The sequence below is a fragment of the Ixodes scapularis genome, unplaced genomic scaffold, assembly GCF_016920785.2.
Source record: "Ixodes scapularis isolate PalLabHiFi unplaced genomic scaffold, ASM1692078v2 PGA_scaffold11__112_contigs__length_91849675, whole genome shotgun sequence".
Classification (NCBI taxonomy): Eukaryota; Metazoa; Arthropoda; class Arachnida; order Ixodida; family Ixodidae; genus Ixodes; species Ixodes scapularis.
Genome location: NW_024609837.1, coordinates 3,508,867 through 3,534,504, shown reverse-complemented (window position 1 = coordinate 3,534,504; position 25,638 = coordinate 3,508,867). Strand labels below are relative to the sequence as shown.

The window sequence follows — 25,638 nt, the reverse complement described above, 5'->3', positions numbered from 1 at the left end:
CTAGAGGAAAAGGTCCGCCATTTTCCCATACATTCTGGCTGCCGCAAGCGGCGGATCATGCAGGCAGACCTTCTGGGTCCCAAACACGGTTACATCATCAGAGCAGTTTCGCGAACTTCAACAATTCACGAACTTACCGGTGGAAAGATATTCACGTTCCTTTCGAAGCTTTCTTTTTGAAAAGCGCGCAGATGTAGGGCCTCGCATTAACGCTAAACTAAACCATATACCCGGCTTCGCCAGTGGGGCGCGGCCAATCCCCGGTCACAGTCCCAGTTTCGCGGCGCTGACATTAGCGTCGCCACCATCAGCGGCGCTGTGCATAGCGTCGCCACCGGCAGCAGCGCTTAGGTGGTGGGGGGCTCTCATTAATACAAAAATACAAATATAAAACTTTGTCCGCTAACAGTAATTTCAACAAAACGTCTTCACCGCACCATGAAAATAAAATGCAATTTATTTTATATATTTCTTTCTGTTCGTTCTGTTTTCGGTCTAAAACCAAAACTCTAAACCGACCCGCTGGCCTCGCCGGTGCCCTGAAAAGCGCCTCTGCCCCCCCCCCCCCCCCCCCCCCCCCCCCCCCCCCCCCCCAACGTTCTACCCTCGCCCAAATTTGAAACTTCGTAACGGCGGACGGCGGCGTCGCGTGGTTTTGTTTACCCAAGGGTCGTGCGAGCGTAGTTTCGCGCTCCGGCGTTCCGCGCGCCTGTCGAACTCGATGGATATTTTGGTGCGAACTTTCAGAGACTGTTGAGAGGTGCATTTTACGTGGCCATATCCCGATGGTGCACGAACAGCGCAAATGCCAAGACCACAAGTTTTTGTTTGTTCATTTTTTTTTTTCAAGATAAGGCAGGTGAGTATGTATCTCCCGTACTCAGTTTTATTTGCTCAGCGAACTTACCATTAAACTTCTGCTGCCCATAGCTGTTAGTTTGCAGGCTCGTTCTCGCAGTAAAAAACATATGCTTTCCCCCGAACAAGTACGGTTTTAATGAAGTTAATGGTATACACCTAGCTCCACTTCGATTTGTGCACAACTGCTTATTTAAAGTGTAACAATTGGGTTTAATCTTGAAAATGGTCTTTGGCGGTCCTCGAACAGACGGAGGATAATAAAACAAAAAAATGAGGCTTCCTATATATTAATTTGAAGTTTCATTTATTTCTGCATGGTTCCGGGTGCGACAATGGCATTATGTCATTAGTTTGTTCGCTGTAGATGGACATTTGTTTTGTTTTAAATCAGTTTAAAATTTTAAACATCATGACCACATTGTCATTACAGATGCTGGGACATATAGAACGAGCATTTGAACGTCGTCTCAAGGAGGAAGAAAGCTTCGGACACTTCGTGGTTCCCAACAAGTTATCCAGCCTGTTGAGTGCCAACATTTTTCGAAGCTTTATTTCACATTTTCATCTTGCTTGCGTGAGAAGCTTTGAATATGTAAAAATGAAGGTAATGATTGCTGGGGGCCACCTAAGTAGTTTATATTTCTTAAATCAGTGAACAACTTTACTTTCAGTGAACAGCTGATCCAACTTGGCATGTTGAATGCGTAATTATGTGGGTCAATGTGTACACTTGTAAAGATATATGTTAGTGACCATTCCCAAGAAGTGATAGTGATAAAGTTAGTGATAAAGCCCATTCCCAAGAAGGTGTGCGGCCAAGCATGTAATAATGAAGTGATGAGATCGTGCACAGATGACAGAGAGGTGCTGGCGATGTGCAACTGCAGCTGTGGGCGAGGTTGACGAAATGATTTTGCCAATGTTTTATTTTTGCGCGTATGCAGGTGCAGTGCTGTACTTAATTCCGTTTTAGCATCTGTGCAATAAATGTGCCTCGAAATATTTCGGTCGCAGCTGTGGATTCCTTACTGGACGGCGGGACGCCTCGAAACAGAAGAACAACGAACACACATGACTACGCACCTTATACAGCTGAAAGCGAAATCGCACATCGTATATCACGTTAGGGACTTTTAGCGAACTGTTACCGTGTTCCGCGTACTGCACTATCGGAGCCTTTGAAACATGCTTTATAGGCGCGCACCCGGAGTGATACCGTGACAGCGGGGCGCGCACTTAAAAGCATGTTTCAAAGGCTCCGATAGTGCGATACGCGGAACACGGTTTGTTAAAAGTCCCTATTATTACACTACCGGGACCGGGCGTGATGCTCAGGAGCCTGGATGCAGGCTCCAGCACGACCCCGAAGCGATCTATACGAGAACCACCCTACAAAAATAAAGAGACGCCATGTTGGATTCTTTACGGCTTGGCTTAGAAACGGCTTCAAAGTAGGCTACTACGTCCCAAACGTGTATATAGAAGTCGTTTTGAAAAGTAAGCCAGATATTTTATTAATAGCATGGTTAGCTCTTTATATAATTTTACAATTTACCGAATATAAAATAATAAGTTAACTCGTTCAAGTAATGAGAGCCCCCCACCACGGACGAGGAATTCGGCGCTACTGTACAAAACTCGACTCCATTGGCCCTATGGAATCCGTCCGGGGGTTGGCGCGGCTGGGCGCGGTTGAAGAATACGAAACTGCGCAACCACCAGATTTCCGAGATTTCGACAGAAGGGAAGTTAATGCAGCGTAATGAGTTTATTGCTTTTTATAAGCGTTAGAATAGCTCATAACTTAGTTTACAACGTTAAATTATCACTGTTTATATTGCTAAGAGTTTTCACTCTTCGCGTTACCATGGCAACGTTGCTTTCTTTCTCTCGTGTTCTGTCGCTCTCTTTTGCGTTCGTTCACTCGGGACCCAGGATGTCGGCGCACGGGATTTGCCACTCCTCCTCACCCACCTTTACCCCCCTGGTTAAGACAGACTGTGTAAATTTTCATGAAGACCGGTGGTTGGGAGTTAGGACCAACTCCGGCGACACTCCCTTTCCGGAGCTTCCCTCACCCTTAACCTCAGTCACGTGCGATGACGTCACAGAACCCGCGCACATTAAAAGGAACCACAGAGTCAATGAAACGTTCGACGACCGATGAAATTACCGAACACCAGCTGATCTGGAGAAATAGTGAACACGTGCTCGCGGGAGTGAAACAACCCTAGTGACTTCCAGTGACTTCCAATGCTTTTGACGTCATAGCCGTCCGCAACGGTCTTTTGGTTTCGGTTTAACTTCCTCGGTGTTTTTTTTTTCTTTTTCAGCAAACAAGCGATTTCGCAAAGAAGAAAAATTTGGGTGGTAGCTTCACAACTTAAAATGCATTAAAAAAGTTAACTTTTTTTTTCTTTTTTTTTTTAAATTTTGACTCGGAGTATTTTTTAGTGTTTCACATGTGTGTGACGAATAATCTAGAAACTTCCCCTGACGTCGTGTTCGCTTTGCGCGCGGCGCCAACATCCACTGTTTTGACTCCGTGCGTGGTTTAAAACACGGTTTACGGTACTGAAATTCTCCTGTTTTCACAAATAAAAACTCGGATTAACATGTACAGTACTAACATCCAAAAAGTATAATTTTATTTCTTCGCGCCATCGCCCAATGTTGTTGTTTTTCTTATCGGTGCAGAATCGCGTATTTTGCCGTGAGTTATTCACGGCAAAATACGCGTTTTGTACGGATCGCAAAGCAAAACCGAAACCGGAGCACCATATCGCGGGGGTTTACTGGAGTAGTGGAGAGGGACTCCCCACGAGTGCAGTACTACGCGCTTTAGACCAACGGGTTTTGAGTAGGCCACTGGTCATACCGATTACGCTTCGTGAGTTATGCTACTCTTAATTATAAATATGCGCCTTAGATAGCTTAGAGAACTTCAAAAATAGTTTGGTGTTCTGCGACGTCACTGCGCGTGATCAAGGAAAAGAGAGCGAGAGGAGGCCCGAACGGCCGATTCTCGATCGCCGAGTTTCGCGCGAAAACAAACAGATTTTGAGCCACAAATATTTTGTTTTGTTTTTGCGTGTGCGTGTACGGCTAGTCGATCCCTTCTTTCCCGATTTTCTTTCAGTAAAAATATCGCCAACATCAAAACTCGCCCAATTTCCTATGTAACAGCAGACCATCTTTTACAGCAGAGCTGACTAGTTTCCCCAGGATCGTGTCCGCCAGCAAACAAATGTCGACACAACACTCTGGACAGTTACCGCCATCTATGAGCGACGACGGCTACCGGACAACCGGTTGTCTAGTTGCCGCCGTCGCTTATAGATGGCGGCAACTTTTCCAGCCTTTCCACTCTGGCTTGCCGACTTGAGGCCAGACATTACTTCATTCCCACCATACAGCTTCGCTGGTCTTCCCTCTTCACAGAGTGGAAAGGCTGAAAGTTTTTTTTACCTAACGATGTAGATTTATTTGAAAATTATGGAATGTATTACTTAGGTGATTTTTCAAGCTTTTAGGTGGTGCATTGCTGGCGTCATTATTCCACACCGCTGAAGGCCCGTGAAGGCAATTTAAAATTTTGGTAAATATTACCACAGACAACAGGGCCGACTTGCTAGAAACAGTGTCACAGCATGCGACTGGGCGAAAGAAAGCTCTGTCAAAGCCAGCGCACGAGCTGAGCGGGACTCAAGCCGCGTCTCAAGGCGCTTGCGCCTTGTCCAGGTTTCCTTGTCTTTCACCCAGTCTCAGCTGAGACGCTGTTCTAGCAAGCCGGTCCAGAATTTCCAATATTAAAACAAAAGGTAAGCTTATAAAGCAAAAGTGGAATGAAATTATATACTAACAATGAAATGAAATTATGAAGTAGAAATGGAATGCAAAAAAAACACTGCGCACAATGGCCGAAAAACTGATATGGTTAAAAGTGCAAGTCATTCCACAAGATAGCGACCCTCAGAGCAGGACCAACGCTAGGAGCGGACGAGCCAATCAAACAGCGTCGAAAGTGCAATGTCACTGCGCTCATCACCTTTTGTTTGTGGGTGTGTTTTTGCCTTGTAATCCAACCAAATGTACAAGGTGTGCCTTGATGTTGCGGTTCTAGTCCGCCATTGTGCAGGGATTCCGCAGCTGCCAACAGAGGGCAGTCTTTCCAAATGGGTCTATTAACATTAGTTGGAGGCGTCCCATAAAATGCAGCATTTTCTGTGTGACATGTGACCATCGGCGAGAAATGTCCCACATTACAGATTGATGAAAGATTACATATAATTTTGATTGCTTTCTTGATAATCAATGCACCCAGGCCTTAAACCAAAACTTTAAAAAAAAGTTTTTTTTTTTTAAATTGATTGATAAATTCTTTTATATTGGATTACAAATTTTATCTCACTTGTCATTGTTCTTCTTGTCTAACAATTGTTTGCAGGTACCAGTTTTTCCTTCAAGTCAAGCAAGATATCTACCATGGTAGACTACCTGTGGCTTTCGACCTTGCTGCCGAGCTCTTTGCACTGGCCATTCAGTGTGAGTGCCCGGAACGGGGACCTCTGCAAACTTTTACCTCTTTACCGGCATGGAAGTGTACCCAAGGGTTCTTTAGAGGGAAGGTGTCCATTAAGCTGTTCTCTTCGGTCAGCCGAACTCGGAGACTACGAGCCCCGGCGGCATCAGCCCGGCTACGCATCAGAGCTGCGCTTCCTCACGAACCAGACTCCCGAGCTGGAGGAAAAGGTGGCCGATCTTCACAGGGGACTGAGGTGAGACGGCGCACGTAGGGTTGCCTGGCCCAACTTCCGCCTTCCGAGTCAGCATTGCCATTTGTAATTATATCAGCTTGAACTTTAGAAATATCTAGAACACAAAGACAGAAAGGACAGGTTATGACACACAGCTGCGTGTCATACCCTGTCCTTTCTGTCTTTGTGTTTCAGATATTTCTAAAGTTCAAGCTGATATGATTACAAGTATGTACCAACAAGCTCAACTCTTAACCGTTACTTAGCATTGCCAGGGACGCCGAGGTGTCCCCACGCAATACAGAACCAAGATGAGACACCGGTCACCCTTGGCACAGGTGAGACACCTGTGCTAAGGGTGACAGATGGATCACATCCTCCCTCCATCCCTCCCCCTACCTCTCCCATTGTCAGAAGAAGTAGCGATTTCAGCTTCGATAATTCCTCACCAACTTTGCACGCCATATTCTGTAAAGATACATTCAAATAAAAATTAAAAGAGAAACCAAAGTTTTTGTTAGAAAAAAAGTTTAGAAAACAATTTTTTATATCACTTGCATCTGATTAAAAAATAGGCTTGGAAATCACCTTTGGAAAGACTTACAAAAGAACAAAACAGTCTTCTTGATCACTAAAAATGGCAGGACGTGTTTTTCGAATGCCTTGCCTGTAGCCCACGCTCCGTGCCTCGTGCCATACTTTGGCCGCGTGCATGTTCTTGAGGTGCATGGGACGTTGAAGCATTGTCGGAGGTAGCTTGTGCCCGAGATGAGGCAACCAAAGCTCTTGCCCGCCATTCTCACCTCGTCAGTGACTATAGCTGTTTCTTCTACATATGTGCGAATTTGTCAGAAAATTCAAACTGTGTTGATGGTACCAGATTGCCTACACAGTGTTTTGCGTCTGTCTCCTGTCCCAGAGCGTAATTTGAGTGCCGTGTTTCAGGGGTCAAGTGCCGGCCACGGCAGAGATGAACTTCTTGGACAAAGTCAAGTGGCTAGACATGTATGGCGTCGACCTGCATCAAGTCATTGTGAGGGTCCACTTTCCTATTGATATACATACCAACGATGCTGGGCCAAATCTAAACTCTGGCAAAACTATGTATACTGCTAATTCGCGGGTTCTCAAACCAGGTTCCTGGGAACTCGGGTGTATACTTTCAGCGGCACCCCAAACTCCCGAATGTCCTCAACTGCGCTAATCTAAATTTTTTTTTTTTACTATTTTAGCAGATTTGAGCAATCCTCTAATGCATAACCATGCATCAAACACCTCCCTGATTTGCATTATATTTTTGAAGTTCTGTGGGCCTCTGTACTCCTTTACTGCAATACTGCTTTACTGCTTCTTTACAGCAATAGCTGTTCCGATCGAGATTAAAAAGTCTGAGAATTCCTTAGCTAACACATTGCTAATTGACAGGCCATTCCAAGAATTTTTGCAAAATGTACAAATTAACTGAACCGAATTGTCCATAAATGTGCACAATGTTGTTTTTACTTCAGCCACATTATTTAAAGTGTGTAGAAAATGCTTATATACTGTAGTAAGTCGCCTCTGCCTGGCTTCGTGATGGCCGTTTGTAAAACAAAATTCAATATAAATTACTTGCATGTACAATAAAAAAAAAAGATAATAGTTTAACATCGAGTCATCGTTAATAATTTACTTATTTAAAAGTTGTAAGGTTGAAATCAGTTATTGAGAGAATTGTTGGGATAATAATAATTTCAACAGAAAGCTGCTTTACCTTATGGATCTTATTAAACCAGAAGCTAAATGCACTGTTTTTGCACGGTCTCTTTGCCTTCGCTAAACTAAATTGAGACTTTCAGAGGGCCCTTGTCTTTGCTGAATTACTCAATTCTTTTAGCTATAAGAAATGTGTCATTGCTAAATTTTCAACAAACGCAAATTTAGATTTTTACAACAAACATTGTAAGGAGACGAGGATTAACAAGTTTCATTGTCATTTTTAATTCTTTGGGCCTTTCCTTTACCTTCGTTAATGACGTCAGCAAGCTCCCCATCTTAGTGCAACTTTAAAATCTATTCTAAAAAGTCCTTAGTACTTTTAAAACAAGGGACATTCGAGCAAAATTTTCGTCTTTGGGAATTTTTGGCCAAGAGCTCGACAATTATTCTGGATGAAATGACAGTAATTCAGTTCTTAATCTGCCCGAATATTAAATTGTTTTATCTGACCATTAGAGACGATTATGATTTCAAATAACTTTATGGCAAGAGTGTCGTGACGACCAGGGCGAAGACCACACCGAGTACTTCTTGGGGCTCACTCCGAGCGGTGTCATGGTTTTGCGGAACAAGAGCAAAGTTGGAAACTATTACTGGTAAGGTCCTCCCTCCTTCGTACCGTTGCCGAACAGAACACTGGAGACATTCGAAAAAACCGGCGTTGCAACATTCTTAATCTTCTCAGGCCCCGCATCACCAAAGTCTACCACAAGGGATGCTACTTCATGCTTCAAGTTCGTGGCAAAACGGCAAGTATCGAAAATCGCCTGCTTCGCTCAACTGGCGATTGAAGGACATAATGCGTTGCTCGCGAGTGTTTTTTAACGCTTTCTTGACCACAAGAAAAGTAGCAATTTTCAAAGGGTCCGTGCGACCGCTTTTATTTTCTTAACTTATTTGCGTATGAAGCGATATGACGCATCAAAATGTGGCCAATTAGTTGTTCTTTCAAAAGAAACAGAGGTTAGTATAATGTGGGAAAAAGATTTTAAAATTTAATTTCTTAAGAATACAATGTGCACATCGCGACACTGCTAGCGCGAACACGACATCGGTGCATTTTCGCATTTTATTTCTAGATAGTATTAGCGAGTACGAAATTTTATCGCTTACATTATAGAACTAAATCAGCTTTTTCCGTAGCAATAATAACTTGGATGACATCCTTTGGTTTCAAAGCGAAAAGTGGAAAACCTGGCGATCGCTTGTTCGCGCTAAGAGTGTCGCGCTCTGTATGTGCGGAAGGCGTGTAAACGCCAAAACTTTTACAGTCATGTAAAATTAAACAACAAATGAAAGGAAAAAATTCTGAATATACAAAATGTACCCCTTTTAAGGCTATTACTTCTGAAAGTTAGTGCACTCTAACTAGCGTTGTCAATTTTTGGTTCATCAAAGAGTTAGCCTCCGTAACAAGAGTGCTTTTCACTGAAGGAATGCTTATATTGGTGCAACACAGACAGTACACCAGACATCCTCGGCAGAATGCTTTCTTTGTGTCCTACCTTGGTTTTGTCGCAGCCTCGTTTGCGCAGTTCTGTCATATTTAGAAATTTTGTGCGCTTTGTTGGGAACATAAAACGTGCGCGCCGGCTGAGGACGACAGCATTGGGAATGGGGACACCTATAAGTTATAACATCATTTAAAGTGTCTCCAGGGCTCTTGAGGTCTAAAAAATATGCCACAATACAGTGAATTATGTAAATAATGCCATCTTTGTTACAAAGACTGATGCAAGCAGTTAGACAAGTGCCACCACCTTGGTGCCACTTGTCTTTATCACCAGGTTCGAGCTTTATCACCAGCTTGTGATAAAGCTCGAACCTACATTGAAACCGAAACTACGGTTCTTCATGTATCCACAAGATTGTGGAACATAATTCTCCGCACTAAATTTAATTTCTTGATTGCGGTTATAAACCATCTATCACCAGTGATCAATGGCCTATGGGTGCGATCAGAAAAAAGCTAAGAGAAACAGAATTCTTAAAAAAAAAAAAAAAAGGAAATTGCGTTAGGGTTCTTTTGAGCCCTGGGGCTAAGTTGGTGGCCATGAAGGCCATTAGAAAAGAGGTGATATAGTTAATTAGCTAGCCAATGGACTAAAATATTGTAATGTACTTTCTAAACTTTTAGGGGCATTATGTAACTGGAGAATTGACACTCAATCTCATTATGGTCTAGCCGTGACGTAAAATATGGATTAGAAAATTTGTAGTGGGTGCTACAATGAGACAAAAATATTATGCTTGTACACGGCTTCGAACCGAAACTAACCGGTGAAATGCATCCACGACGTTGATTCCTGCGTTCAGCGCTCGCTCCGCGAACCACTTGTCAGTGCTGCAGGCGACATCAGCAGTGCGATGCAAAAGCATAGTGGAATGGAAAGACTGCTGACAGAATCGGTGTTTAGCATAGTGCTTTAAAATAAAGTGAAAATGCATTCATTGAAGATGAAGCGGAAAACAACAGCGAACTTGCAATGCGGTACACAAGCGTAAAAAGAATGGAATGAAATTGCAGCGGTTGATGGGGGATCACCACGTAGTCCGCAGCTTACCTAAAAAAAATATTATTATCTTCAACTTGCAGAACGACGACAGCACTTACGGGTTCGAGCTGCCGACAAAGCAGTCCTGCAAGCATCTTTGGAAGTGCTGCGTCGATCATCACTCCTTCTTCAGGCAAGCCGCTCTTCCTTCGTCCTTTCAACATGACACAAAATGAAACATATTAAGGATGTATCTCTGTCGCTGACAGCTTTAGAAGTGCGGGGCACGGCAAATCCCAGGCACCTCTTTTGTCCCTTCGCAGCCAACGAGGTTTTGGCATTGGCCGATAAGGACGCCAACGAATGAATTGCAAAGAAAGAAGGGAGAACATATAGAGGCTATGCCCTGCATTTCTTATGAGTGACTATCGTCTAAAACTCCTTTTCTACTCCATTTTAATAGTCGCTTCGCCGTACTCCTTCTTCCAGGTTGACGCAGTCGTCCGAAAACCCCATCGCCTCCAACAAGTTTTTCGGGTTGGGAGGCAAGCTCAGAGTGAGGTAAATTCAAAGTTCTAATAAACCTCTAAACAGATTTTTTAAAGGGATCCTGAGCTTGTATTTTACATTTTTTACATTTTTGGGGATTTTTTACAAACAACACGCAATTCTTGAAATGCCCTTTGTTCTCTCCGTAAAATGCCGAGCGTGCACCCATGTCACAGTAGGTACCTTTGAGACATTTCAGAACTCATCGAAGGACAGGTCAAACGCCCTCTCCCCTATTTTAAGAGTGTTAAAAAAATATGCGAAAGAGACATCATGCGCCCAATCGCTGCGGGCAGTCGTCACCTCCGCGGCCAACGACCAGCACAGATGAAGTGGCAAAGCAAAAAAAGGGGGACAAGGGGTGCAGAGTCAAAAGGAAATAGGTAGTGATAGACGTTGATGTTTATTACATGCCCAAAAACACCATGAAGGTTTTCACATTGGTGCACAATGAATCACTTCCACATAAAAAAAGAAAAAAAAGTGTCAACAACAGATAGCTTGTTTTTTCTGTTCCAACTCGGAAGAGTCATTCGAAGGCTTTAGTGACAAAGACTACATAGTCAACTACTTTTGAATTTTTCTCGATAAACTATTTATTGCATAGGGCACTTTTTCTTCAGTGAAAAGAACGGCGATATTCTGTTTTTACGCATTTACGTGCTTGACTAGCTCGGCAGACGACGGCCGTCCACTGATCGTGCATCTTCTGCATTTTCGCGCTCAGACCAAGCATCCCCCAGCTCTCCACGATCATCTCCCAATTTAAAGCGGGCATTTGTACTACATCAGAGACAGCACACGCCCCTCGGGGCAGAATAACTTCTGCTCCAAGGGGCGTTTACTCATTCCACTCCATTATTCCATAGCCTACGGATACTGCCATTTCACCTAGCGCGGAATTATAAAGCTGTAGTTATGATGCACATTATTTTAACAACAGATTCACAATTACTATCAAGTATATTCTCTCGGTTGAAAAGGGTAACTAGGAATCTTTTTGCCAACAATTTTAACATTGTCTCGTAATTTGTATGGTCAAAAAATGATACGGTATACTGGAACAAAAATACGGAATTCTTTAAGCATCCCAATAAAAGAAAGCAAAACGTTTGAAAGTACACTTAAAAGATTTTATAGGGAAACAAAGTTTGATTAAGAAATATTTTTGTTCCACACATGCATGGGTACCAGGTGATCGTCGCAATATTTAGTATTGTACATTTGGAATGGATCCAAGACTAGCTAAGTAGGCTATGGATCCAGATGCGTCTGTGCAGTGTGTTCTCTGTTTATTTTGAATAAAAATTGAATTGAATTGAAACTTCCCGCTGTCTAAACTTACATTCATTAAATCACTTTTACTTCAACATCCATACAATGTTCAGCAATACATCTACAATAGCAAATGTTTCAATGCAAGTATTCCCTGAACATTCTGAATTAAGCTTTAACAATTCTTTCAATTCTTTCTTCGGACAATACCTGGAAAATATTGGATGTTCCCTGGGGTATGGCAGTGACAAGGTCTTTACTGGATGTTCGAATACAAATGTTCCTCGAATGTTCCAAGTAGAGTTTTAACAATTCTTTCATTGTTCAGAGCTTCCAGATGTTTGCACGACATTGGGTGTTCCCCGAGGTACGGCAATGGCGACATCATTAGCGAATGTTCGAATACAAATGTTCCTCAAACATTCTGAATCGAGTTTTAAGAAACTTTTTAACATTCGAAGCATTCAAACAATGTCTGCACAACATTGTGCACTCCCTAGGCCCTAGGGTATGGTAGTAGTGGAGCATGAACAGTGCTGTGTGCCCTTGCAGTGATGGTTTCTGGAGCGTACGAGGCATCTACTTTTTTGTGACAGCACACGAAGACAACGTGGAATTCCCGAAGGTTTCACGGTGCAGCCACGCCAACAGCCCGCATTCACTCGGGTTCCGAGTAGACGGTACCAGAGGCGGCTAGGTCAACCCGATGGTGCTGACGGTATGCAATCTCTTTGTTAACCGTTGCGTGCAGTTTTTCTTGGGGCTGGCTCTGCTGTATCTCTCTGCACTTAGAAAAAAGAAAATTGGGTTGTTTGTATGTTCGCACAGCCTAGAGCTTGGTCTGCCTCAACGGGTGACGAGTCTCCTAGCTGTAGATGAGAAATTCAGCCAGTACAGTACAAACGCTAGCCTGGGGTCTTTAACGTGCACCATGCTGTAGTGGTACACGACCACACGCTTGTACAACGCTCATCCAGATCGAAACGGGCAGGGGTGGGGGTTGGAGCCAGGATCCAGGGTTCTGCAGCGCAAGCTTTCGCTCCACGTGCTCCAAGCTGGTGTGCGCTCGCCCACTCGGCCACCTGTATCCCCTTCTTTGTACTTAGAGTGAAGGCATTCACTGTAGTCATGAGAGCCAGAGGTTGAAGAAAGGAAATGTGAATAGAGGAACAAGATGTTGATGTTTGTTTCTAAGCTGAATATCGCCTAGAACCATATGAATACTGAATTGAATTAAAATAAGTTGGAGCATGACGGTATCATCCATTGGTACCCACCAAGATGAGCCACCAATTCAATCAACTAATCAGTGATCCAGTATATCAGGTCAACCAACTAATCATTCCACTAATAGCACAGACTTTGTAATTTGTAAGAAAAATAAATCGAGTAATTGGTCACTTGTCAACCCAGCAAAATAAAACAAATGGTAAAAAAAAAAGTCAAATAAATCAGATTAATTTTATTAAAATCACTATAGCTAGAAAATAGTGACCTTTTATTATTACATGCATTTTATAGCATGGAAGATAGATTGATCAATCCATCCGATTACTGATAACAACACAGAAGGAAATATTATAAATTTAGAGTACAGTTTAATTAATTTATTGGTGAAACCTCAACAATACTAGAGCAAAACAGCTTGATTATTTTTTAGATAGCTTTTTATCATGCTCTGATTTGATTGTAATAATACATTACTTTGTCTAATGAAGCAATGGTGAGGGTGCAGGCTAGCTGGTGTATATTGAGCATTTTGGTTACCTCGAGACTGCAGAAAAAAGGACAAGGACGGAAACACAACTGGCAGTTGTGTTTCCGCTTTTGTCCTTTTTTTCCCGGTAGGGTTTACCAAAATGCTCACTTTTTCTAGTTTTTGTTTTTCTTTTATATTCTGATTCGAACAAAGTGGAAGGTAGAAAGAAGACTCAATGATCCGATTTGCTCAGAAGAGCAAATCGGATCATCATCATCATCATCAGAAGAGCAAATCGGTAAAGAGCAATGATTTCTGCTCGTCTTCAGCCTGATAAAATCGTTCTTGCTGAATAACTTTTTTTTTTTTCAGTAAAAAATACAAACAAAAAACGCAATGCACAAAACAAATGCATGCACCTCAAATTATAGACAAAGGGTAAATAAAAACTTTTTTCTGAATTATTTTTGCGTGAAAGGCTCGATTTAAATCATTATAGCACAACAGGTCCGATTAATTTTTTAAATCACAATTTACATCATCTTGATTTTCATTCTCCTCCCTATCCAGCCAATCATGCAGTTACTAAATCACAGACAGGCTCTCAGTATTCATTCAAATTTTGTTTGTAGCCGGCACGCAGCTCAAGGAAGACGAGAAGCAGACGACGGACCACAGGGCGGGGAGCAACTCGGCACACCTGCCCCTCTTGTACGTCTTTGCACGACTTTACAAACAAGCTCTGCTCATTATCATTCATATTTTCATTATGTGCTATTACTACATCTTGAGGGCCCTTGACAAAGCACTTATGCATGGCTAGAGTCTTACAGAAATTATAACCCATAACTGCCAAACAATTGAAAAAAAAAAAAAAAAGACATTGTAATTCAAAATTTAACTTTTTTATCACAGTCACTTCCCTCATTTTTTTTTTCCTCTGTCATGCGCTATGACAATACATGACTTGGAATATTTGAGTGCTAACAAGCCGTCTGTGGCACATCTTCGTTAATAAAAATAGCAGAATCCATTAATACATAGTTTTTATCGCCCCAGAAACAGTGAAACTACAATAATTGAAAGAAACTTTGAATGCATAGTCACGCAGATTTTCTGGATGTGGCTTGACTTTGTGTTTTTCCTTAACAAATACTACATGCAGCTACAAAGCGAATAAAAAAAAAAAAAGATCCTGCTCTTTATACAAAATTTTTTATTATTTTAAGGTTTGAGTGTTCGTTTGAAAGTGTGCTGTTAATCAAGAACCGCTACGATTCACGGTGCAGGTCGCCCTCGACACCATCCATGTACCGCAGCGTCTCCGTCCCGTCGGCACTTCCGGTGTCGACGCAGCAACATCCCGTGTCGGCGCCTGTTCCACCGTGGGAAGATCCAAAACAGAGGTGACAGTTTGATGGAAGCTCTTACGAGCCTGGTTGGCCTATCCTGTACTTATGCGTTAATGCTGTCGAGTGCTTCCCAAAGCTCACCTGGGTTTAATAATAAAAAAAAATGGCACAAGCTTCGACTGAGAGACGGATTTTGAAACAAACATGTTCAGCTAACTGCAGATGCCGATTGAAAACTGATACTGGAAACATTGTCAAGAGCATGCGACATATATCAGTTGTTACCTAACCTGCGATGTTACACACAAATCTCTAAACTGATTATTTGAGACATTGACTAAAGCTTCCAAAAAGAGAAGATAGGCTCCGCGAGATATGTAAGTTGAATACCGCGAACACCGTTTTACTTTGGCGTAAATTTGGTATATTTGAAAAGTTTGAAAGTTTTGAAATTTGCAAGCTTTCGAGGCACGTAACTTGCAGCACGCTTCCTTATAGCAACGCCAACGTCGTTCGTTGCATCGGTAAACAATGCACCCAAATTAACAATTAGTACATCTCATTTAGGGCTTCATAAATCCACAAAAAGGTATTCTTACAAACATTACAAAACTGCGCATAAACCAAAAAAACGTCGCATCAAATCTTTCCGTAGCAAATATGTTGACTCCACCCGCTGTTCTACACGCAGCTACCTTTATTAAGTAAGCGCGTCTAGGTTTGAGTGTGACGATAACTAAGAACACAGAAAGTTTACGAACCACTTTGCCCCTTCCGACTTTCCGCGATTCACTTCCCTTCCTCAGGGGGTTGTACTCGAGCTCGACCAATCCATCTCCCCGATCGATGCGGAGCTCAGGGTCGAGACACTCCCACTGCCGGTCTTCGTCCAACGACGGAGGAGACTCCAAGAGACGACGGTAAGTGGGGCGAGCCATTTCTGATGTCTCTAGACAACATCGGCATCAAACGTAGGAAGCTTGCGCTGGAGGCGACGCAACCGAAACTCCCTCCTGCTGTTCTCGTCTCGTTGGTAACTGCGCTACTTCTTGACAAGGGCAAGGGGAGAAAGCTACGTGTCTGTAGCCATTATTTCGATCCAGGGTTTGAGCGCTGGCGTGGAACACAAAGTGGATGTGGCAGCTCGCATTGGGCTGCGTAACTTCCGCGTTAAAGTTTGTTTGAAACTCTATCGGCTTGTCGGTTGTCTGGTTGCCGCCGTTGCTCACAGATGGCAGCAACCTTTGCAGCCTTTCCACTCTGGCTTGCCAACTTGTGGCCGACCATTACTTCATTCCCACCACAGTACAGCTTCGCTGGTCTTCCTTCTTTGCCAGGATGGAAAGGCTGAAAGTTTTTACGATAGATATATATATTTTAAATATTTGTACGACAATAGTCGACCAGTCTGACTTTTTGTGTCAAATTATCTAGCTTGGCGTCCAGTTCAATTCTCAAGTTTTTTTGGCAGGAATAACTCGGAAAGAAATTTTTTGGGGGCTTCGAGTGGCAGCTTACGTTTTGCTGAAGCTGAAGACGTAGCTGAAAAAACTAAATTCTCAGCTAAGGAAAGACACTTTGTCTAAGAAGCTTACACTTAGCTGGAGACTTAGTTAAAGAAGAGATGGCTGAGAAAGCTGTCTCTTAATGAAACTGGGTTTTAGGTATAGTAGTTTATTAAGTGAATAACAGTAAGTAAATAAATATACACATATGCAACCTACCCAATTTTTGTTTGCTCTTTCGTGTCTATATGTTGCACTTACTCATTCATTGTGTGCTTTTCTCGTTGTCTTTTGTCTCAGACATCGTAGTCGGAGAGGTTCCGACAATGAGAGCGAGGTCTCAAAATCATCGCGGGGCTCGCGGACTTCCAAATGCTCCAAAGGAAGCAGTGGTGGCTGCAGGCATAGGTGATTCTGCTTGCTTCGCTTTTTCATTCCGAGTCTGATTTGATACTCACTTCTGATTTTGTTTCTGTGCCTTTGCTTTTTTTTACTTTTTACGGTGGAAATTTTTCATGTTTGCTGGCTTCTTTATTTGTCTAATGTCTTTCCTTACCTCTATAACATTAGAGTAGAATTTTTATTTTAGCAATAATTTTTATGTGTAAATGTTTATGTACTGATCCCTTTCCTTCTTGTTGTATGGTTTTTAAGACACATTACTATCCTGACGAGGCTAACAGAAACATATTTCACATTTGAGATCATGTTTATACCACTACTAAAAGTCAGTAACAATGTTCCACCATTAGAAGGACCTTGATTAGTATTCCAAGCAGGCTAGCTTTCACTCGCTAGTGACGTTCAAGGCATTCCAAAGAAAGTAAGGTAGTAGCTAGTATAGTATAAAATATTCAGAACACATTATTCCTACAGCAAGTCATCATAGGTCCCATTGGTAGCATATTCATAATCTAAAATGAGTCGGGTAATTCTGCAAATTACCGTGTGCATTTTCTGTTTCATGATAGACGTGTTCAATCCAGGCTCCAAGATCATCCTGTCGCATGTTCTATCACCTGTCACCGAATCTTGTTTAGCGTGACAAATCTCCTCTTGCACTTTGGCACATGCCACTTGTTTTGGTGGTCTTTAGTTTCATGATTGATAAAAGCATAACTTTAAATTCGAAATTAAATGTCCGCAACCATATTCACTGTACGCAGCTGTCACTCAAGGGACAGCGGGAGCGAGTCTGATCACCACCACCACCACCGCCACAAACACCGTCATCACCGCCGAAACAGGTACCCCACCAAACTTGTCCCCTCTCAAACGTGTCGTGTAAGCCGGACCGATTCAGGAGACATTCCCTTCTGCTTAGGCCCATTTCTTCCAGCTTTGGCTGTCCGTAAAATGCAATAAGCATTACGGTTGCGCCTGCCACGACTGGGTCGTAGGGAAATCAGCCAAAACCAGAGAGTGACAACAGTCTAAACAACTTCGTACCTGTAGCAGAAACCGTTTTATCACCTTTATGTAGAGGCACGAGCCTTTGTCTTGGTCGGACAGAAGTCTATAGCATCGTGAATGGACGTGTACTGTGACATAGAATCTTGCAAAACAATGTTCCTTGCAGGTCGTACGAGCTGGTGGACTCGGAGGCTCAGTGGAAGGAAGTCCAGAAACAGCAGCAGGAGAACACGTTCAAACGTCCGCAGAACGCGGTTGTTCGTGACCTGTCCAGTCGGAAGAGCGGGTCAGTGTATGCCATGCCTAAATTACCATATTTTCCTAACCATAGTGCCGCACCCTGCAACACTATGTACCTTGGCAAAAAAAAAAAAAAAATGCTGAGTCACCGAGCTGTGAACGCATAGCCGAGTGATGTTCCACAGGCAAGAGCCACTGTCCAAAACGTGGAAGTATTTAGCTCCTGGAGTAAATACAATGCCACCAGAGGTGAAGCGGCGGGAGACTTCCAGTTTGGAGGGACATACCCCCAACAATGACCACAAACAAACGAAACCAATTGATGCTATTGGATGCAAAGGACACGACTGGACACCCTTAAGGAGGAACACTGGACTTGAAGCCTTTTTTCTCATTTTATGACCAAACCCTACGAAACTGCACTAGCTTATACAGCTTTTTGTGTTGATTTCAAATATCTGGTCATTTTCCTAATTAGTCAGTAGAATTGTCCTCAAGAGAATTTAAACTCACCTGTCTTTGTTTGGAGGAACAATAGGAAGAAAACTACTCTACAAAATATTTTCCCTAACACAGGGCTGGATACTACAAAGTATAGAGAATACAATGTTGGAAGCACTTTTAAAATTAACCCATTATTAGTGATTTTATCACACATTAAAGTTCAGTGCCCAGTCTGAAGGCTAACAAGTAATGAAACAAACAATCAATTAAAACATTTCTTAAACCTACATTAAGAAATCTGCTCTCAACATTGTATGCTTCACACGTTTAGCTACATGTTTCAGAAAAAGTTACAATTCTGCCCTAGATGCTGAGATATCCCTTCTGCAAATTTTCAACAAGTCGAAAAATTGTGTTTTGTGAAGACGGTGTTTGTGGGTCAACTTCAATGCACATTCAGCCTGCATAGACATTATAAATTAATTTATAGCTCAAATAATCATCTATGAATTTGGAAACCTGGTAGATTAAAAAAAGCAACAGATGTAGCGGTCAACATTGCCATATTGAAGATAATGAAGTTTTAGTAATTGCCTCCAAAAACCCATGTCTCCCCTTAAGGGCGTTCCCACCGACCTCTACTTCAGGCTTTACTTTCTCGTTCGGCTGGCATGAGCCCATATGTCGCCTCCTCTCCTTCCTACCTCCATGTGCCAAATGCTTCCAGCGGCTCAGTAGACAAAGATGGCAACGTGTAGAGGACAGTTAGTGGAATGGTCTAGAGTCGGCATAATAAAATTTCGGCGGAAAACAAAAAAAGCTCCCTCATATAGTCTGCACCGGTGCTTAGTTTGCAACTGGAGCATAGAATCTGTGCCTAAAACAATTCTCGTACACAGTACTCACTGAAAGGTGCCTGCTCTATTAGCACCAAAAACTTCCATCGTCTGAAATTATTTTAACATAGGTAATCTGTCATTCACAAAGTCTGTCACGCCTTGTCATAATCGGCGTTCTTGAAAGATAGCAAACCCTCGTACCCCAGTCCGCACCGCAGAATGTTTAAACTCTTAAACGTGTATAGCCTGCAGGCTATGGCCTAGGGCAGTGGTTCTCAAACCTTGGATGTTTTGCGGACCCCTTGTGGATCGGAGGAGATGATGGAGGACCCCGCTTGTGGTGAGGGGAAAGGACATATATAGGTTGATTATGATAGCAATTTATTAAATGGATATATCTAAGGGCTAGTGTGAAGTAGACTTCAGTTATTGACATATACACAAGCAAACCCACCCGAAAATTGGAACGTTTCTTCTCAATCCGAAAAAAATATCATTTTTATTGCCGGGCTTGACTGATGAGTCTGGGCTTCACAGACCCCTAGAATGCCTTCGCGGACTCCAAAGGGTCCGCGGACCCCCATTTGAGAACCACTGGTCTAGGAAATGCGCTGTAGCTTTGAGTTTGGTTTATCATTCGGCGGAGGGATGACTGATCCGTCAGTAAACTAGCTGATGATCTGGCTGGTTCGTAACCTCGTTTGTCATGGAATCCCAGATATGTCCAGTCCGGCATGGAGACGGAGTCGGAGGCCTTGTACGCCCATAGGAGAAAAAACAGAAGGTACGTCGTTGGGCGTCTGTCCTTGTCCTAACCCCCCACCCCCCCATAGGTTAATGTAGGGAAAACACAAAAGTTTTAGCTTGGGACTATAATGTGAGCCGACTTTCGGCGATTAGCGTAATGAATCAAGTGTTGCGAAATATCCGAAACTTCTTTCAGGCACCGTTCTCGCTCAAAGTCTCCCGACGTCAAGAGGACCATTCCAGAAGATGTGAAAAAGCACATTGAGTAAGTTTTCCTCGGCTCTCCACATTGTTTACAGTTCTCCAGATTATATGTTTCACAAATTATCTGAAGTGCATGGCTTTGTCCAGTTCTCATGAAATAGAAGTTGGCATGCGAGTGAAATATTATTGAAAAATTTTTTTTGGTACCCTTTCGTTCCGGTCAAGACTGTCTTATAATTATTTGAGGGGTCTTTTCAGTGTCTCTTGAGAGCTTAGAGTAATCCTGATTTGCAGCTGAATAAACCATATTCACCGAGCAAAAAATAATAAAAAGATTCCTTTCGATTAATTATAAATACTACTAATAGTTTTCTGAAAAAAAAAAAGGGGGACTCAGATTGTGTCACAAAGTGATACACTTACGAAGTATTCATTTAAACTATGAGGCCGTTTACTTGAAGTACAGCTCATTCAACATACATTGTTGGTTTACTTTGAAAAACCGCAGCTGCTTTGTAGATTTACTTCAAGCACTTTTTACAGAAAACTGCTTATTATTTATTTCTATATTACAATTTTTGTTATTACTGCTATGTTTTCATAAATGTCATATTCCTACAGGAGGTATCACTTGGTAGACCCCGACGCACTAACAGAAGAAGAGAAAAAAGACATCAAATACACCAAAGTTGAGTAAGTGAACTTTTTTTACACTTGCTCATACCTTTGGCCAAAGTGAAAAAGCTGTATTCTTATTAGCACATGCTTTCTCATATTCTTGGCTGATGCATTTCTGAGAAAACATGTCGCCATGAGAAAGTCTTTCTGCTGACTACCATTGTACCTGAACTTGCATTATAGCGTTCTGCGATTGCGGTTTAATCCCCACCCCTGCCCGTTTTGATCTGGATGAGTATATAGCACTGGTGTAGGGCCTTGTATTACTACTGCATGATATGCACTGCACTGGCTAAATTTCTCGTCTACAGCAAAGACAACAGACACCCACCCAGGCTGACTAATGCCCCGCTGTCTAAACAAACACACAACACCATTACTATGATATCGGCCGAGTTACGTGAATTAATTACGAGGGACCTAGAATTTGGCATTCAAGCCAACACCATTATAGTATGCCCAGTTTTAGCCCATTGCTTAATTAACTTGCACTAGCTGATAATAAAGTATATGGCTCTTTTCTGACCGTTAAGCCAGAACTGTAAAAAGGAGGCGCTTAATAGTTTGACTGAAGTGCTTTAAAATATAGTTTAAATACTAAAAGAACATGATCTTGAGATGTCTGCTAACCAGTTGTGAAATATGCAAAAAAAAAGTATTTAAAATACTTTTTTTAAATGCTGCCCAGTTATGTCCTGCACTAAGCAGTTATTATCAGGTGGAGAATAAAAATCAATATGATTTATATTGTGATATAAATTATGACTTACATTGTGATTTTAATCAGACCAGTTTTACTTCATTGATGTAAATCTAACTTTTTTTTTTCAAAAATAATCTAGGAAATATATTTTTTTATCATTTGTCTATTATATACTTTCTAATAGGAATTTGCTTTGTATTTAAGTCAAAGTATCATCAAAAAAGAAAGATTTACATCTGTCTGAACGCAACCAAATAGAAGTGCTCTTTTGAGCCAATCATAGAGTAGAGTTTGATTTCTACCTCCTACTTTGTTCATCAATCACGTGACGTCCTATTGCAACAAAACTTGAGTGCGAAAGAAAAAGAATGAAAATGAGAAAAGTAATGGTCCTATTGCAATCAGTCAGATCTCGAAAAAGAAACCAAATAAAGCTTTTTACCTAACTTAAAAAAGTCAAACTGTTTCTGTTCAAGCATGGCGAGGATTACACCAATAAGAAGTTGTGAAACTGCAATTCAAATTTAAGGAATTCCTTCTTCCATATGTTATCAGTGATCAGACGAAGTGATCAATCAATCTGATCTGAATAAAATAAATCCCATTAAATTAATTTAATTTCTTTATTTTGTTTTTGTTATGCAATGTTTACAATGTGCTCGTTTCTTATGAAATAGGACAGACTCTAGGCTGTTCAAGATCCGATATTCCCCGACGGCTGGTAGGCCCAACTACAGGATGGCCAAGGTCTCTTCCAGGCAAGGAGGCACATTTCAAAATTTTTATCGCTTTGTTTTTCTTTTTTTCACACTAGTCCAGCCCGTTTAGCAGTTCATGAAACCTTCATCAGCTTTCAACACCAGTCAGGCGAAGGAAGCTCAGCTACTTTGGGAAATGGCAACGAAAACCAAAGTCAGCGGGGTTAACTTGTAGGTTATTTTCACACAAAGGAGAAATCGGTTGGGCCAACTGTCCTTCAGAATATTGCGAGGGAAATAAAGTGCCTTTAGCACATCCTGAATAGAAGCTTTGTTGTCTGGTCCTTCGTACAAGCTTATCGGACTTGCAAAAGTCCTCCGTAACCGAGACGGTTGTCAACAAATCCTTCGAAACAGGTTTCAAACTCGATGCTCTAGTTTTGCCACAAATCCGGTAAGCTGTTGGTGAGGAGGTGGAACTACAGGGGGCACTTTGACCGGATTGTTTTCCACAGAGCTCGGTATTTACCCGACTAAGTACAGCGAGCCGAACTCTCGACGCCATCTTTCTTGATTGAGCGCGGGGAGCAGCTTGGGCATGAGTGCTGCGCCTGTGTTCGGCGTAGACTTAAAGGGCAACTCCAATCAAATTTCGATGTTGAGGAAACAACGCAGTCCCGCGTCGTATCGTCTAAAAAGCGTACACGCAAAGTATTACAACGCAATTCCACCTAAAAGTTTATTAAACCCACCAACGAAGTCGGAGCGGCTCCATGGTTACCAAAATCCGCCCAACCTAGCGGGCGACGCGTGGAGCAGCGCAGTCAATGCTGCTGTGTGGACACAGACAACACTGCGCGGAACGTGCAGAACTGGAAGAATGGTTTTGTTTGTTTCTTGCTTTTCGAGGCACGCGGAGAGCGAGGGCAAGAGAGAAAAAAGAGAGTGTGGGACTGAGAAGCAAGAAAGCACATTTCTGCGACACTGCCACTGTGCAAATGTGCCGGGTCTGCAACGCTGTCGCACCGTCCGCTGCTTTTGTCGATGACGTAGCCGACGTCTCCGTACCACGCGATGTCCAGTAGTTGACGAGCAGGACCAATGTTGCCTGACGCGGGCAAGGTCTCGGTTTCGCTTTGTGATTTGCATTTAAACGAGGTTTGCAAGAAAACTAATTAAATTTGCAGAAAACGAATGACGTAGAACTGTTTATTAGTAGTTTTGACACAATAATCACCCGTAATCCTAGAATTTTTGGAGTGGCCCTTTAAGTTCAGTCGGTGCGTCACTGGCTGAGTGCAAACCCCAGCTGAACATAGACGCAGCATTTCGCTCCATCAGCCGAGCACTGTGTCAAAAACACGAACAAATAATTTATGTTGTTTTTACCCCCATGTGTTTAGTTCTCAGCTTAGCCACTAGGGGTATGACGGCTGGATCTCCTCCCCAATAATGCTCACAAATAAAAAACATAAAATTGGGATTGTATCAGACCTTAACGGATGGATAGTATTTCAGATGTAATGTATATTTTTGCTTGCTCAGATTTGTGGTGCATGTTACTGAGGCCAAACTGTTGTCCTTGCAAGCAGCAAGACCACTAGAGACCAAAAGGGCAGCCAACACGACGAAGAAGACGGGCCCCCTCCTCCCTACACGACCGTTCACTCGTCCCCAGCGAGCCGCCCTTCGACCACGGGCGCAGCCTCCACGCCGCAGCAACTTTCCGAAGCCGCGGGAAGTGTCCTTTCCTACGAACCTTCCCCAAACCTGCCCAGAGAAAGAGACACCTTTCCCCGGCCCCTGATGACACCGCCATCTGCTATCAACGCTCTGGCGTCGTCTGCTTCCAACGGCCTGGTGTCATCCGCCACCAGGGGGCAGCTGTCGTCCGGTGAACCTGGGTTCAAGAGTCACGACTCTCGTGACCCTCGCATCGAGTCGCAACTCTCGAGGCTCGCGTCAAGGGTTGCGACCCCGCCGTCTGCCTCTACCGATGGCTCGGTTCCGTCGTCTGCTACCAACGGTTTCTCGTCGTCCGTGACGCACGGGTCGGCACTGTCTGCCTACCCGCCCAACGGAAAGTTGCCAGTCTTCACATCGAGGTTTGTTGGCACAGTTACCTTAAAGCAGTGGGAAAATCGTGTGCATTTATAGCAACATATTTTTACTAATGTATGAAAATTTACTCGTAAAAGTTCTCTCGTTTCTATTTCTTCGAAGGATATCGTTGCTGAGCACTTTAACGGTAACATCACTAACAGAAATAAATTAAACTACATGTAAAACAAAAATCTAGAATTAATTCACCGACCAGTCAAAGTAGCACAATCTACTGCACAGAAAAATAAGAAACCTGTTTTTGCAGCGATTCTCTCATTCCAACAAATTTTGGGCAGCTTTCAAAAACATACAAAAAAGTCAGCCATATGCACACGAAAAGGCAAAACTTGATGTTGTCCCGGTTCATTAACACGGCACATTGTCGGCAGCTCATTGTTTGAGGCTCTGGACACATTTTTACGAATGGGCGTAACATTTTGTTAGTTGGTATGGATACACAAATTATAGTGGATTATAGCCTCCCTTATCTGGCAGTAGCTTGTGCCACCTAGGCAAGAAACATTTACAGCCCCGCTAAATTTTTCTCTGAATTCCGACTCCCATTTAAACCGTCTGACCCATCACGTTTGTGTGAAATTTCTCACTTTCCTAGGCCTCTTCCACCGAACCTTTAACCTCCTCTTTGTAATATCACGTCGGACATTTCTTGTGTTTGTTACTCCTCACCAATGATGCCCATTTCGATATCGATGAGCGTCATACCGGCGTGCAGTCACGTAATCACTAGTGCGTCGTGCATCTTAACTCCACGTTAAGTCATACCACAGTGGTCAGTTTACTCATCCACTGCAGAGGCGGGAGATGATCCCATGTTAAGGCAGGCTAGAGCCACTTATAACTGGGGTTCCTTGTTTTCCTAATAAATCGAAAAAAAAAAAAAAAAAATCCGAAAACACTTGTTGGTAAATTTTTCGTCAATTCGGATTTATTAAAAAAACTCTAAATTTCGAGGTCGCAACGACAAAATAAAGAACAAAAAAAGACAGTGCTTTACAAATAAACTTTCTAAGAGCACAGGGTCAGTGGTTCTGAGGAGAAGCCACTTCATTTTTCATTGAAATCTGTATAGAACTACTGACAAAAGGAGTTTGTCTTTTAGCATGTCGAGGCTCCTTCAGGACAATGGGTCATAATTAGGGTTCGGAGTTTTCGGTTTAAACCGATAAAAACCGATAAAAGTACGCCGAATCCATTTTCGGAAATTCGGTTTTAACCGGAAAAGGTCAGTTTTTAGGTTCGGCAGTTTCGATTTAAACCGATAAAGACCGACAAAATTTCGTCCAATCCATTTTTTTAA

At 42.6% G+C, this 25,638-nt stretch overlaps 1 protein-coding gene across 1 annotated transcript in view; it reads left to right on the top strand.

Annotated features, from left to right (window-relative positions):
* The window catches only part of LOC8029150 (band 4.1-like protein 4), a 135,953-nt gene that overhangs the window by 102,497 nt on the left and 7,818 nt on the right, over positions 1–25,638 (top strand). Inside the window, exons 5-23 of the mRNA XM_040213405.2 lie at positions 5,309–5,406; positions 5,519–5,639; positions 6,564–6,651; positions 7,884–7,972; positions 8,062–8,125; positions 9,973–10,064; positions 10,361–10,432; positions 12,292–12,413; positions 14,027–14,105; positions 14,684–14,800; positions 15,553–15,666; positions 16,552–16,659; positions 17,418–17,498; positions 17,831–17,950; positions 19,906–19,971; positions 20,131–20,199; positions 20,760–20,831; positions 22,197–22,277; positions 23,810–24,322. Coding sequence (XP_040069339.1) covers positions 5,309–5,406; positions 5,519–5,639; positions 6,564–6,651; positions 7,884–7,972; positions 8,062–8,125; positions 9,973–10,064; positions 10,361–10,432; positions 12,292–12,413; positions 14,027–14,105; positions 14,684–14,800; positions 15,553–15,666; positions 16,552–16,659; positions 17,418–17,498; positions 17,831–17,950; positions 19,906–19,971; positions 20,131–20,199; positions 20,760–20,831; positions 22,197–22,277; positions 23,810–24,322 — 2,166 coding nt within the window. The remainder of the gene's footprint in view (positions 1–5,308; positions 5,407–5,518; positions 5,640–6,563; positions 6,652–7,883; positions 7,973–8,061; positions 8,126–9,972; positions 10,065–10,360; positions 10,433–12,291; positions 12,414–14,026; positions 14,106–14,683; positions 14,801–15,552; positions 15,667–16,551; positions 16,660–17,417; positions 17,499–17,830; positions 17,951–19,905; positions 19,972–20,130; positions 20,200–20,759; positions 20,832–22,196; positions 22,278–23,809; positions 24,323–25,638) is intronic.